At 39.5% G+C, this 15,578-nt stretch overlaps 1 protein-coding gene and 1 pseudogene across 1 annotated transcript; one reads left to right on the forward strand and one right to left on the reverse strand.

Moving 5' to 3' along the window:
* The first annotated feature begins 1,022 nt into the window (after positions 1–1,022).
* LOC115666798 (kinesin-like protein KIN-UC) overlaps positions 1,023–15,578 on the forward strand; it is a 29,115-nt pseudogene continuing 14,559 nt past the window's right edge.
* On the reverse strand, positions 7,706–9,379 carry LOC115664291 (uncharacterized). Its single transcript, XM_030586239.2, has 2 exons — positions 8,266–9,379; positions 7,706–7,939 (listed from the first exon to the last, which is right to left on the reverse strand). The coding sequence occupies exons 1-2, from the start codon at positions 9,344–9,346 to the stop codon at positions 7,905–7,907; spliced, it is 1,116 nt and encodes a 371-aa protein (XP_030442099.2). The 5' UTR covers positions 9,347–9,379; the 3' UTR covers positions 7,706–7,904.

Genomic DNA, 15,578 nt, shown 5'->3' on the forward strand with positions numbered 1-15,578 from the left:
GGACCCCGCCGCGATGCTAGAATCTTCACGGATGACACTGAACGTCTCAAGGGAAGAGGGGGAAGATGCTGATGAAGAGGCTGTAAATCTTTAGTATGGCCGACAAACTGGACCTCGATCAATATGAGGCGACGCAAAGACAATGCCGGTGGTCTCTTGAAATGCCATCGCCCACTCTTTTTGTCGCCGTCTCAGATTTATCAATCCGTGTCGCTGCCACACGGCGGTGTTGGTGTCGCTATTTTTTATCGTGGCCACTATGGGGGCGGTGGCCACAATTCCCTAAATCTAAGGGCTTTCCTTAACTTTGAATTAATCGAATTTTCTCATTTTCAATTTTAAAATTTAATAAAATATTATATATTTTTAATTTTATCCTGAAATGTACCACACACTTGATACAATTCCGAGTATTTAATATCTTACTTTATTTTATCATATCACAATCATTATCTTAACTATCAAATTTCACGTGAGTTTCCTTCTTAACCTCCCCCTCACCGATCAAAAGCTCAAAAAAGCATCTTATCGCCGATGTGACGCGACGTGACGTGACGTGACCGATCAATCGCGTCGCCCCGGTGCGGCTCACGTGCGTTTCAACTTAGCCGTCGCTAAACGATGGGAAAAGGCCGTCTTATTGATGCGCTTGATGCACCGAAAAAGCTTCTCGTTCCGTGCATCCCCCGACCCTCATGTGTCGGGCGAGAGCAACATCGGTTCTCATTTGTGGGATCCACGTCGTACCAAGACGACACGACTGTGTACCTCGTTGTCCGTCGCAAAAAGCAGTCACCTTTTTCAAATTTTCAAACCAAAAAAAAATCAATGAACCAATAAATGCCGTAACGCCATGATCGGTCGGTCGTCGTCGTCGCTAAAACTCCATACAAAAATCCTGCCGTCCCTCCACGCGCACAGCGACAATCTCTCTCTCTCTCTCTGTCGTCGTGCCGGCCTCAATCTCTTTGCGACCGGTTCAAATCGTTGAAGAGCTTCGGCGACACTGTCGCGCACTAGCCCAGTCTTCGCCTTCGCCTCCGTCTCCGTCCTCGGCATTTCGCATTCTGCGAGATGAGCGTGTGCTGAAGGGAAGGCGTCCCGGCGATCACGGAAGCGATGGCCACGAGCTTCGGTTCGAGGGCGCCCCTCAATCAGAGGGCGAGCAACGGCTCTCATGGCCCTTCTTCTTCTTCGTCGGCGGCGGCGGCGGCGAGAAGTAACGGCAATGCAAGCAAGGGACAGAGCAATCGCCCCAAGGCTCCCGGCTCCAGGCGCTCCGTCACCCCTAACTCCCGAGCGCACGCCATTGCCGGCGCCGACGGAGGTAAGTTTTCCTCCCTCTGAGATTTGAGCAAAATGCATTTTTGGCTTCTGGGTTGACTTGGGTGGGACGGGTCGGTGCTCTGACCTCGGTGGGAACTGAGTTTAGCTTGAGCTGGACTCGATCAAGTGTTCCATGCCTCGAGTTCGGCTTCGGGTCAACTCCGAAGAAAGTTTTGATTGAAGCTTGAGCTCGAAGTCAAAGTTGAAATGCCGTTTCCGCAGTAGAAAGAAAGAATGAAGCTGGTCCTATGCTACCATGTAACTGTAGTTGAGATATGGAAAAGAATTAAAGCTGACAACTTGAGTGATTTCATGGCTATTTAGTACTGCTCTTTAAACTCAGCTTCAAAAAGAGTGCATGCACATCGAGTCATGTTGTCTATTGACTTTACTTCTTTAGGTTGGCATCGCATTCTTTATCAGCCATGAAGTTGTTTCCAATGGTTTTCAAATCTAAATTCGAAAGTAGGAATTGGGACCGCAAAATGATTTGCTGATTAAAGCTCGCTCTTTTATCATAATTTCCATGATTAAGTGATTATTCAGGTGCTCATGGCAATAATCCATTAGTTAAATAACTTTGTGCAACAAATAGTTTGTGATGCTTGGAACATCAGTTTTTATGATTTGGGGCACCGATGCAAGGTACGGATCCCTTAGCCACCACGTATTCCCTCCCGCTACATTTTTTTGCCTTACTTGGCCATGAAGCTGCTGATAATAACATCAAAGTCACCGAACATATGCATTTCAACTAGTCTGTGCACATATTATTAATGAGTTTGATTTCGTTTCATTCGATTATGAAGCTTGATGAACAATATAATAGCAGTTCTCCTGCAGTTGAGAGATTGATGCATTTTGTCTGTTGCCTTTATCTTCTCAAGTTCTCAAGTTAAAGCTTGTTGGAATTTACAGATTCAGGCAGGGTTAGAGTCGCTGTCAGACTTAGACCAAGAAACTCAGAGGATCTACTCTTGGATGCTGACTATGGTGATTGTGTCGAATTGCAGCCTGAGGTTTGGTTATCTCTATTGAAAACCCAGATATATGGCTTTTCTGAGTTGGCACCGAATATCTGTACTGCAGTCTTACCACATGAACATGTTTTCAAGGAACATCGATACAGCATTTGAGCTAAGTTAAATTTTTGTGCTTTCATGTAGATGAAGCGGTTAAAGTTGAGAAAAAATAATTGGAATTCTGAATCATATAGATTTGATGAAGTCTTCACGGATACTGCCTCCCAAAGACGTGTTTATGAAGTGGTAGCAAAACCTGTTGTTGAGGTAAGTAATTTAAGTGTATGAGCATCTTCACTGTTATGTATTTGCAAATTGAAAGTGTGTACAGGGCACTAGCCTTCTGTCACAGAAACTCTATTATGGGAGAACTTTATTTGTTGTTTCATTGTATAACGTTGGTGTAGAGCAATTTTGGTGGAGGGGTTTATCTCAGAATTTGTAAGCGACCAAGTTAACATGGCCATAGAATCATGCTCGAGTACCCACAATTTTAGTCTCCAATAAATATTTCATCATATGCATATCCAACCTCTGTGTGCGCGCGCGCGCGCGCGTGCGCGTGTATAAACTATGTAATCTATAGGTGAGGGGTTGATAATCCCTGTTTACATAGGAAAGAGGAAAAAGAGTGATGGACGTATTAACTTGGATAATTAACTTGCCAATAACATGATCCTCCAACCCTTTGGAATCATCTTCAAGAAAGACCCACAGAATACTCTAAATAGACTTGGACCCTACGCTTCATAAAAAGCAGATTGAATTGTTTGATGACAATAGATATATCGCTAGAGCAGAACCAGCATAAGTATATAACCAGGTGTCATTTACTAAGTTTGAATCAAATCTAAGATGTTCTTACACTTTCCATGCTGGATTACTATGCCATTCAAAATTTGAGTATCAGATTTTGAAATTTTGGATGACAAGAGTGCGCTTAGAAGTTATAACTTTTTGGGACTAAATGGTGGTCTAAGTGAGAATTTTTTTCTTTTTTTTTTTGTGGGGGGGAGTGGGATAATGGAAGGCTTAGATCTGTCAGTGATTTTTGCTTTTCCTGCAGAGTGTTTTGAGTGGCTACAATGGGACTATCATGGCTTATGGTCAAACTGGCACTGACAAGACGTACACAGTTGGGCGACTCGGTAAAGATGATGCATCAGAGCATGGTATAATGGTTAGAGCTTTAGAGGACATCATTTCTAATATTTCTCATGCTTCCGGTAGCGTGGAAGTATCCTATCTGCAGGTAATTTAGTTGACATGTGATGCAGTAACTATCATGTTTTTTTTCGGCTAGAACAGAGCTTACTTCCTAGCAAGAAAAACTGACTTATCAGCAATGTGCCATCTTACTTAAGTTTATAAGCTAGATAGATTTTGGAAGTTTTTAGTCTACTTAATCAAATAACTATTCTACTCTTGGTTGACCAAGGTCAGCCTTATGAGGCGTAATGGCTTATGTCTTGGAGCACTTTTTCTTGTGATTATTTAAAGCACAAACTTGTGATATGAACTGCTTTAAATGCCAGCCACATTAATATGCTTTGTACTGAAACTAAGGTCCTGTCACCCAGTATATGATACACGGATAGCTTCTGTCTGTTTCTTGTCTTTCTGCATGCGTCTCTGGTTGATTATGCAATACTTGGTTAGGGTTTATTCTTGATCAAATAGACACAGAGGTTTTAATTGTAAATTACCTCCACTAATTTCTTTTTTTTTTACTATTGCTTCTCAGTTATATATGGAATCCATACAAGATTTGCTTTCCCCGGAAAAGATTAACATTCCCATTACCGAGGACCCCAAAACTGGGGAATTGGCACTGCCTGGAGCCACAGTAGTTAATGTTCATGGTGTCGATCATTTTCAAGAGTTGTTGCAAGTTGGTGAGGCAAATCGTCATGCAGCTAATACAAAGCTAAATACTGAATCTTCACGCAGTCATGCGATTCTCATGGTGGGCATTTTCTATTGGTTTTATAGAATCATTGCACCTTAATTTCTAGAGGACCTTCTTGGTTCTTTTAATTGATGTGATGTTAACACTGAAGGAATGATTTTTAATCCTAGGTCAATGTTCGAAGATATGTTGATGGTCAAGATAAAGATGAGACCAATCTCCAGGACAGGGATCAGACTAATTTACCTCGTAGCAAGCCCATTCCTATAGTTCGCAAAAGCAAATTGCTAATCGTGGATCTTGCTGGATCAGAAAGACTAGATAAATCTGGTTTGTGACTATCCTATAATATGTTCTTGGAAGCCACTTGCGGTTTTTCAAAGAAGAAAAATGGTTTCTTCCATTTCTTATTTTTTATCATATTACATAACACTTAAATAGGGCCTACAATAACTAGAAAATAGCAAGAAATAAAAAACAGATTTCCTACTTCTTAATTCTAGCGATTTACTTCCTAATCCTGAGGATTCAGGAATAAAAATAAATGGAAACAAAATATTCCTATCTCGGGATTTTCTCCGAGATCTTCAAGATTTTCTTCTAATTCTTCAACACCCCTCTCAAGTTAGTGCGTAAATGTCTATCATGCCCAACTTGCTAATGAGAGACTCAAAGTTAGGTCTGAAAATCCCTTTGTAAGAATGTCAGCTATTTGTTGTGTTGTTGACACAAATGGCATACAAATAGCTCCTGCATCAATCTTCTCTTTGATAAAGTGTCCGTCAATCTCAACATGCTTGGTTCTATCATGTTGCACTGGATTATGTGCAATGTTAATTGCAGCCTTGTTGTCACAGTATAACTTCATGGGCATATTCACCGATACTTTAAGTTCTTCTAGTACTCGTGTTAGCCACAACATCTCACAAACACCGTGGGCCATTGCTCGGTATTCCACTTCTGCACTGCTTCGTGCCACAACATTCTGCTTCTTACTTCGCCAAGTAACCAAGTTCCCCCATACGTATGTACAATATCCTGAAGTCGACCTTCTGTCAGTAATTGACCCTGTCCAGTCTGCATCCGTGTATGCTTCAATCTCCCGTTGAGTAGATTTTTTGAATAGCAGACCTTTTCCGGGTGTGCTCTTTAGGTATCTTAGGATCCTGTACACAGCCTTAAGATGTTTTTCATATAGAGAGTGCATAAATTGGCTTACCATACTCACAACAAAGGCAATATCTGGCCGAGTATGTGACAAATAGATTAGTTTCCCTACTAGCTTCTGGTATCTCGATGTATCAACAGGAACCCCATCTTTGTCATCTCCAAGTTTCTGATTGGGATCTATAGGAGTTTCTGCCGGTTTACAACCACTCATTCCGGTTTCCTTTAGAAGATCTAGGACATATTTCCTTTGTGAGACTACAATTCTCTTTTTCGATCGAGCTACCTCCATTCCAAGGAAATACCTTAGAGTTCCCAAATCCTTGATCTCAAACTCAGAAGCAAGACATTCTTTCAACCTGTTCATCTCAACAATATCATTCCCAGTGAGAATGATGTCGTCCACATACACTATCAAAGTTGCAACCTTCCCGTCACAAGAATGCTTTACAAACATGGTATGATCAGCTTGTCCTTGAACATACCCTTGTTTCTTCACAAAATGAGTGAACTTCTCAAACCAGGCCCTTAGTGACTGTTTCAGTCCATATAATGACTTCGTCAATCTACATACCTTTGATCTAGAACTTCTATCAAAGCCCGGGGGAAAATCCATGTATACTCCTTCCTCCAAATCTCCATTCAAAAAAGCATTCTTCACATCTAGTTGTTGCAGGGCCAGTCAAGATTGGCTGCAAGTGACAGGAGCACTCTTACAGTGTTTAGTTTTGCAACTGGAGCAAAGGTTTCAAAGTAATCGATCCCATAGGTTTGGGTGTATCATTTTGCGACCAACCGAGCTTTATACCTTTCGAGAGATCCATCGGATCTATGCTTGGTTATAAATACCCACTTGCATCCAACTGTGGTCTTTCCCTTGGGTAGATCCACTATATCCCACGTTCCATTTTTTTCTAGAGCTTTCATCTCCTCAAGAATTGCTTCCTTCCACTCAAGAACCTGTAGAGCATCCTGCACAGTTTTCGGAATCTCCACACAAGACAATGTTGAGGTAAAGGCACGGAAATTGGGTGAGAGGTTTTTGTAAGACACATAATGAGACATAGGATGTTTGGTACAAGACCTAACTCCTTTTCGGATAGCAATAGGTATGTCAAGTTCATCAGGTTGGACAGATTGAGTTGGAACATTACCTGGTGACTATGGAGTTCTGGTCATGCCCCGGTTCGGACTCATGGCACCTTAAGGGAGCAGGAGACTCATTTCTTTGAGTTTTGTCTCTTCTCGTATAGACTTGAGAGTAGGATGGAAGCTCTGTATTCTCGGTACTAGTTTTGCACCTGTTATGTTCACAAGTAGGATGCAATGACAATATAGGTGGACCCGAATTTTCATTATTTAAAACACTTGGTTCAAAATCTGGTATAAGGGTTGCGGGAATATGATTTTTAGGAAGAGGTTTTTCAGGTTCTAGACAAAAAGAATCTATGATGGAGTTGTGTGAATCTGCACTTTCTTTCCCCCTCTGAAGATGAGCTCCAAAAAAAGGTGTTGATTCAAAAAAAGTGACATCCATGGTGATAAACATTTTTTTGGAAATCGGGTCAAAGCATTTATACCCTTTTTGATTAGGTGCATAACCAACAAACACACATCGTTTTGCTCTAGGATCAAGTTTCCCCCGATTTCTATCATGGATGTGGACAAATGAGGTACAACCGAATAGTTTTAAGGGTAAGGCTGAAGCAAGTCTAGAAGTTGGGTAGGTCTCCTGAAGAACTCTTAGGGGTGTTTGAAATCCTAACACTTTAGAAGGCATCCTATTGATGAGATATGTAGATGTAAGAATAGCTTCACCCCAGAGGTATGTGGGAACTTTAGTTGTGAAGAGTAAAGCTCTAGTTACTTCTAAAAGGTGTATATTCTTCCTCTCTGCCAAACCATTTTGTTGAGGGGTGTCAGGGCAAGAACTTTGATGCACAATCCCCTTTTCCAAGAAAAACTGTCCCAAATTTTTATTGAAATATTCTTTCCCATTGTCACTTCTAAAAATCTGGATTTGTCATTGGAATTGTGTTTGTACCATGGTGTAAAAATTTTTGAAAACAGTCTCTACTTCGGATTTCTCTTTTAACAAGTATACCCAACTCACCCTTGTATGATGGTCAATAAATGTGACAAACCATTTCTTTCCTGAGAATGTAGGAATTCTAGATGGGCCCCAAACATCACTATGAATTAAGGAGAATGGTTTCGATGGCTTGTAGATTTGTGAGGGAAAATTGGTTCGATGATGTTTGGCTAATTCACGTAATTCACCTTGAAATGAAGATGGACTTTTATTCAAAAATAACTTTGGGAACAAGAACTTTAAATATTGAAAATTCGGATGACCTAGCTTATAATGCCATAACATAATGTCATCATCCTTACTAAGAGTAACAGATTCAAAACAACTACCCTGGACTTGTCTACTTGAGCTTGTTCCATCTTCAAAGAAATAGAGTGCTCCACTCTCTCTAGCATTGCCAATCGTCCTCCCCGAGGTCAAGTCCTGAAACTCACAATGAGATGAGAAAAAGTTAGCTTGACACTTTTGATCGGAGGTTATTTTACTAATGGACAGCAAGTTACAAGATAGCTTTGGGACATGAAGAACATTATGAAGTGTGAGGGCTGGTGAGAGCTTGATAGATCCTGTTCCAGCTATGGCTGAAAGAGAACCATCTGCAATTGTGATTTTTTTATTTCCTGCACACGGACTATAGGTGGAAAAGAGTTTTGAACAACTTGTCATATGATCGGTTGCTCCTGAATCGAGAATCCATGGAGCAATTTGGTGTGGATTTTCTATGAGGAAAGCAGTGGAAAAATAATTACCTTTCTGGGCTAAAGAACAAGATGGATTTGAAAAAGGTTGTGGAGATTGAAGGATTTTGTATAGGTGCTCTAATTGTTCCTTTGTGAATGAAACCAAATCAGACTTGATTTGCTCTTCTTCATTTGTTGCTTGGAACGCACGACCATCGTTACTGCTCCTTCTCTTCCAACCTTCTTTCTTCCAATTCTGTGGTTTCCCGTGAATTTTCCAGCAAGTCTCTTTGGTATGCCATGGTTTCTTGCAATGTTCACACCATGGTTTCTTCCTCCTGTCTTCCTCAGAATTAAGCCCCCGAGATACAAGTGCAGAATTTTCGGATATAGAACTGACACTTGTTTCCGAATCATGTAGCATGATTCGCCTCCGAGATTCCTCCCTTCTAACTTCAGAGAAGACCTCGCGTATGGATGGTAGAGGTTTTCGACCAAGGATCCTGCCTCTCACCTCATCCAGGCTTCGATTAAGGCCTGCGAGAAACATGTATACTCTATCATTCTCTTCTCTCTTCATTTGTCTCTTACAATCAGTTGGACTTTTCCATGTATCATCATAGCATTGATCTAATTCCTGCCACAAGGTCACCATTTCATTGTAGTAAATAGTGACCTCACGAATCCCTCGATTCAATTGCCATAGCTTTGTCTTGAGTTCAAAGATCTGGGAAGAATTTTCCAAATCAGAATATGTTTCTCTCACAACGTCCCACACATCTTTAGCGGTCGGAAGGAATAGGTGAGGTTTTCCAATTGTTGGCTCCATAGAATTGATAAGCCAGGCAATCACTAAGGAGTTCTCGAATCTCCAAATCTTCCAAGACGGATTGCTTTTTTCTGGTTCCTTCACCTCGCCTGTTAAGTGGCCTAGCTTCCCTCTGCCATCAATTGCTAGTTTCACCGATTGAGCCCACTCCAAATAATTTTGGCCATTCAATCGGTGAACTGTCAATAGCAGGTTGGAATTCTGGGAGAATTGCTCTCCACCATTGCTCGATTGTGCAGAGAGATCAGCTGGGTTGTTCTCTAGCATGACACCTAAAGGAGTGGTGTTCCTACTAGCTCCGGTCATCGCCGTTTTCACCATAGTAAGAGCCGGATTTAAAACCAAGCTCTGATACCATGCAGTTTTTCAAAGAAGAAAAATGGTTTCTTCCATTTCTTATTTTTTATCATACTTACATAACACTTAAATAGGGCCTACAATAACTAGAAAATAGCAAGAAACAAAAAACAGATTTCCTACTTCTTAATTCTAGCGATTTACTTCCTAATCCTGAGGATTCAGGATAAAAATAAATGGAAACAAAATATTCCTATCTCGGGATTTTCTCTGAGATCTTCGAGATTTTCTTCTAATTCTTCAACGCCACTATTTCCTGATCCTTTGGCGACATTTACATTTGATAATCAACATATCTTTTATTCATTGTTATAGAGTTGTTTCCTGAAGTTTCCATGGCGAATCCACCGTGTTGCAAGTTCTACACTTTTCCTACTTTTTATGCTTGTCCTTAGGAATTTGGGCATCCTGAAAAAGTACTTTATGTATTTTATTGTTATTGATGCAGGCAGTGAGGACCACTTGCTTGAAGAGGCTAAGTTTATTAATCTTTCTCTCACTTCTCTCGGCAAATGCATAAATGCATTGGCTGAGAACAGTGCACATATACCTTTCAGGGACTCTAAGCTGACAAGATTGCTTCGTGATTCATTTGGAGGTGCATGAATACAACTTTCAGCTTTCCATTCTTAACTCAATACTAGCTTCCTAGAGAATGAAAAGAACTTTGAAAACTTTGTTTGTGACACTGACCTTCTAGTTACTAAATTAATATTCAAATCATTTAATTTAGTGCATTGTCTTACTTCAATCTTCAAATATTAAATATGCATTTACTGCCAGACTTAGTTGCGAGACATACCATATCGTTCAATCTTCAAATATGTACGTACATATTTTCTACATTTATCTCTTTACATCACTGGTTGTGAATGTAACAACAGCTTCTCGGTGCTTTTCCATGTGCAAAGTAATAGCTTCATCCGATTACATGCTATCATTCTTTCATTAGTGTTTTTTTTTTTTTTTAAGATTTGAGTGTGCTATGAACATCCTAGATGAATGATTCAGTTAAGAATTGGTTATTCAAGAATATCTCTGCAAACCTTCTTTCTCAGCTTGTCGATAGTTTTTATGTGATAGGTTCAGCAAGGACCTCGCTTATCATAACGATTGGGCCATCTGCACGACATTATGCTGAGACCACTAGCATTAATTATGTTTGGGCAGCGGGTGAGATAGATAAGAGTTCATTATGCAAAAATACTGCAAATCATTGTGCACACATTGATAGTTGACAATCAATAGCTTCTGAAGTTGAATTCCGATATTTATTATGATAATGAGTTCATCGTCACACCTGTATCGCAATGAGTTCCTCTATTGGACGGAGAACAATCAGAACCGCATTACTTAAAAGTTTTAGGTTTTCTTTTCCTATCTGTGAATCCTGGTTTCATTTCAGATGAGAAGATGTTCATTGTGTCCATTTTAAGTTTGGTTGAATTAATTAGAAGATACAAATGTCACTCTGTATACGTCTAAGAAGATGATGATTGTGGTCTAACTACTCTTATCCGCCATACAGAGCTGATTTCTGAGAATATTTCTTTTGGTTTTTACCTTTATTGAGAAGATCATGACAGCAGCTGTAAAACAACATAACTACGAGTGACTTATATAAAATGATAAGAATGGTCCACTGATGGTTGTCGAAGATGTGCTGACGGAATGCCGCTCTAGAAAGTCAAGCTGAAACTGGAAAGTGCTGAAGAAAAGAGGGAAAGAAAGAATCCACTAGAGAATAACATAAACACATGGATATCCTTTTTGTGTGCGTGTGTGAGTACAGGTGGGCACATTCATGCACATGGTGTTGAGTATATGCATGCTGACTGCACATATGTCTCTGTATAAATGCACGTGGATTTGTATATGTGTGTATACATACATCATCTGCCAATCTTTTTTATTATAATGCCATGGAAGCTTGATTATGAGTTGTTTTTGCAGGCAATGAAAATTGTTAATACGATGAAAGTCAAAGAAGAATTTGATTATGAAAGTTTACGCCGTAAGTTGGAGAGTCAGGTAGACCACCTTACTGCAGAAGTGGAGAGGCTGGAAAAGTTGAGAGAGAATGATAAGGGCAAACTGGAGAGACAGCTTAAGGAGTGTGAAGACTCTTTTTCCGGGGCAGAAAAAAGTTTAATGAAAAGGTCCGAGGTAGTTGACTCTAATGCTAGTGTTACAGCTTCATTTAATATAATGACACCTTTTTATCGCTGGTTCAGATTAGTTTCCTATCTCCTTGTCCGGTTTGTCTGGTGGAATAAATACAGTTTTCTTAGACTTTCTTGAAATGTCTTTTCGGTGATGCTTCTTCATTTTCTTCAGTTCTTAGAAAAGGAAAATGATTGTCTGGAGTCAGAGATGAAAGACATTTTATTTGAATTAAACCGCCAGAAAGATCAGAACGGTCTGATGCATAACGAGATTTCAGAGCTCCAAGCAAATATAAATTACATCCAGGTACCTCCTTCATTCAAATGCTTTACTTCTCTGAAGACATTTCCTCTTTCCTTACTATGTTGTTGGTGCCTTCTTACTGAACATTCCATATCATGGAAGTTCTCTTTAATAAATACGGGACAATGTGGCAGCATGATAGGGACTTGCTATCAGTTTTTCTAAATTGACTGGCGCTATTCTCTGAGAAGTTAGTGTAATTTTCCTGCAAAATGAGTGTTAGTGCAATTAACTTTTGTTCTACCTGCAGTAAAACTCATAGTTTGAAAATGCTCAACTAACTTGTCTATGAAAGGCACAATTTCTTCATTTTTTAACATATTGAAACCAATTCAAGTTCTTATGTAACCTGCAGACCTACTTTACTAAAGCAAACTTGCATGCAGCCAGAGCAGGCGCACCTGGTCACTGTTGGGAAAACTACTTGATTGGATGCTAAGGAGTTGGCTTTTGAATCACCATCTCAAGTGTTAATTTAAACATCACATGACTAAGACCTAGTGACCTATGCCTCCATATGTTCAAGAGAGGACCAACGCAACCTGAACTTCTTTCCCCAGTAGGCATAGGCAACCTCTTTACCGGTGTAGTTACAGCTAGTCTCCTTATGAGATTTTAAAGCTTAAAACTCACCATTATTCTCTTCTTGAAAGCTTGCACTTTTCATCTATTCTTAATTGACAATATCAGCTCAGCGGGTTACGTTCGACCCCAGAGCATAGGCTCGATGTCAGGCCGGGCTCTTCCACATCTATACCCATACACTTTTGCCATTTAAAGCCCACCCAATCAACTGAAAAGTGACGCTTGGTGCAAAAGATAACAAAAAGGAAAAAAATGGATCTGGGCAGGCTAAGTAAGGTGAATTTTTGACGGCCCAGGCCAGGCTTGTCCATCGCAAACTCTGTATCCTGGATTTGGCTATGCTCAATACGAAAGGCAAAAGCGCTCGACCAAGCTTAATAAGGTGATGGGCAGGTGTGTCAAACCTCGAGGTAGCCAACCCTACGGTGGAAGTGGATAGATTGGGCGAGCCCCATTTAACCTGATTTGAATGTTCAATCCAGCTCCAGTAGGCAGCTTGTGTGTTTTCCCATTAACTTTATGTCTTTTTACGGTTTGCCGTGGGTATAGTGCTGAAAATATTGTCAATGATGTGTGATAGAGGCTGGGTCTTGAAAATAACCCTTGTAATCCTGCTAATTGCGTAGTGAAGTCTGTATATTGAGAATCAGCGACCTATGTTTTTCTCCTCATGGAATGCCTTGTAGGTTGTAATACTTCTATAGGTAATGGTTTCCGTTGCTGAGATAAAAAATGAATAATGTGGTTACAATGCTAATTCCTCATCCTGAAACCCATTCTTTCAAGGGTTAGTGTCCTAATGTTTAAGTTAATGCGGAAGTAGGAAAAGATATAACACGAAAAGAGCAAACCTCGACATGAAATTTTAGAATGTTTGCATTTCTTGATTTTATAGAATTATACAAAGGCATATGCGAACCATTAACTCTTACATAAAAAAGTGAGACTAGCCAATGAAGTCACTTGTGTTGTTACCTTTGTTTGGGTTATCTTGCTAGACCATCGTATGGCTTGGCCAGCACAGCAGTAAGTTAAACCATATGGATGTCCAGAAGGAAGCTTGACAGCTGTCTTTCCCATTTTACATGCATGTGCATCATGATATTTTGTTCTGTTTCATTTATTAGACATCCTTGGACTTGGTATCAAACATAAAGGGTTACATGCAACTTACTTACTGTAATTCAGCCCGTTACTATAAACAAATTCTTTGTGGCTCTTAGGAGCAGCAGCGTCTAGAAGCATCTACTTATCAGAGCGTAGTAGCAGATACCACACAGATGTATGAGAGGAAAATAGCAGAGTTGATTAGGCAATCAGAAGAAGACCGTTCCCGTGCCATGAATGCCGAGGAACAATTAGACCGTATGAAGGAGCTTTTGAGTGATCATCAGACAACTATTCAGGTTGGTGAAGAAAAAAACGTACTATTGGCAGTATCTTTAATTAGGCATGCCCTGTCATGATTTTTAGAATGCATAGAAGCAACGCGATGAATTGAGAAACTAGGATCTCCTGTATGATACTAGAATGTATACTATAATTTCACATCAAGTTATCTCAGAAACTAATTTTGCGAAATTTGCTAATTTGCTATGCTTATTTTGGATAGTCTTTTTTTATTTTTAATTATTTGTAACTTTTGCAACATTCTGAAGGCAGTTTTTTTCCCCAATATTAGCAACATCAGATGGAACATTGTTCTTATCAGAAGACACTTGATGAAACTACTCAGATGTATGAGAAGAAAATTGCTGACCTAATGAAGCAATTAGAGGACAAACAAGGCCGTTTTGAAGCCGTTGAAGAGCAACTCAATTTGGCGAAGAAGCTTTTAAGTGATTCTCAGAGCTCCATGCAGGTTTATTTATTGACTAGCCTTTTCCTTTATAGCGGCACTTAAATGAGTCGAGTGGAAATAGAGGAGCACTACTTCAATAATTTGTGCTTCATGTAACAATTTTGAGTAATGTCCCTTTAGTTAGTAATTTGCCTTGGGATGTCCAAAATACAAAGTTCTGCAGATTAAATTCTCCAATAAATAAAAATTCTAAAGATTTAATATTCTAAGTTTTTGTTAAATAGTATATGGTGTTTCGTTATACTCTCTCTCTCTGTCTCTCTCTCTCTCTCTCTCTCTCTCTCTCTCTCTCTCTCTCTCTATAAGATTTACATTTTCAAGTTATTGAAAAATATTTAAAAGAGTACAGGATAGTAATTTGGCGCCCGACAAGGCTTTAAAACATGCACAATAGACCTTGTTGTTATTTTGAAGGCATCTTATATGTAGCTTAACCAGTTCCTGAAGAGAACTCATTAGCATATCTTCAGTCATAAATATTCTTTTGGTTCTCCATATTGGCATCTTCAAGTATTCTGTCATGCCTATTTTCTACTTGAGTCTTGACAAGTACCTGGAAAAATATGTATCTTTCAACTTTATTTAATAGATTGGTTTATATTTGAACTAGGATATCTCTGTGAAGTTTCATAATTGCATTTTCCTTTACAGTCTACTGTTACTTCATCATCAGATATGCATAATGATTCTACCTTAGCTTGATGTTGAATATCAAAGTGATTCCCTTGGAAATGATGTTGCTGATATTTAAGTCTTTTTAATTATGGGGGAAATTTTTAATCTTTCATGGACCATTTTCATTATTGCTCTGTTGTTATTTTCATGTTTAGGGGCAAAAAGAGATCAACGAACTCAACATGAAAATAGAAGAGATGCACAAGCTTCATGAGGAAGGTGCAGATGAACTTCAATTCAGAAAAGCGGGATATGAAGCTCTTTTACATGAGAAGGTATGGTGGACAAATTTCCTAACAAATTTTCCCTATTCAAGTATTACTTTAGTGCAATTTGAGCCAACCCATGACGGCTCAAATAATCACATGCAAGATAATTCCCGGTGGAGTTAAAGACTTAAACTGTTTGTTACATGCTTATTGCAATGAAAGGTAAAGTTAACGGAAGACCTTCATACGATGAGGGAAAGACTTCTACAAGAAGAAAAGCAGAGGAAGAATATTGAAGATGAGCTAATTAAGGTAAAGAAGCTTGTAGCTGATAATAAGAAAGATCAAAAGGTAAGATGAGTTGGAATTCCTGGAGAAAGGACACTCTTTTGGTTCT

Source organism: Syzygium oleosum, unplaced genomic scaffold, assembly GCF_021117445.2.
Source record: "Syzygium oleosum isolate NSW1041296 unplaced genomic scaffold, Sole_v2.1 Sole_v2.07, whole genome shotgun sequence".
Lineage (NCBI taxonomy): Eukaryota > Viridiplantae > Streptophyta > Magnoliopsida > Myrtales > Myrtaceae > Syzygium > Syzygium oleosum.

What these genes read in the sequence shown, in the direction of transcription:
- LOC115664291 (XM_030586239.2), bottom strand. Translation starts at nt 9,346, where the DNA reads ATGGTGAAAACGGCGATGACCGGAGCTAGTAGGAACACCACTCCTTTA. An exon ending in TTGTTCTTTAGCCCAGAAAG is followed by an intron (nt 7,940 to 8,265) that starts GTAATTATTTTT and finishes TGTGAGTTTCAG; the next exon opens with GACTTGACCTCGGGGAGGAC.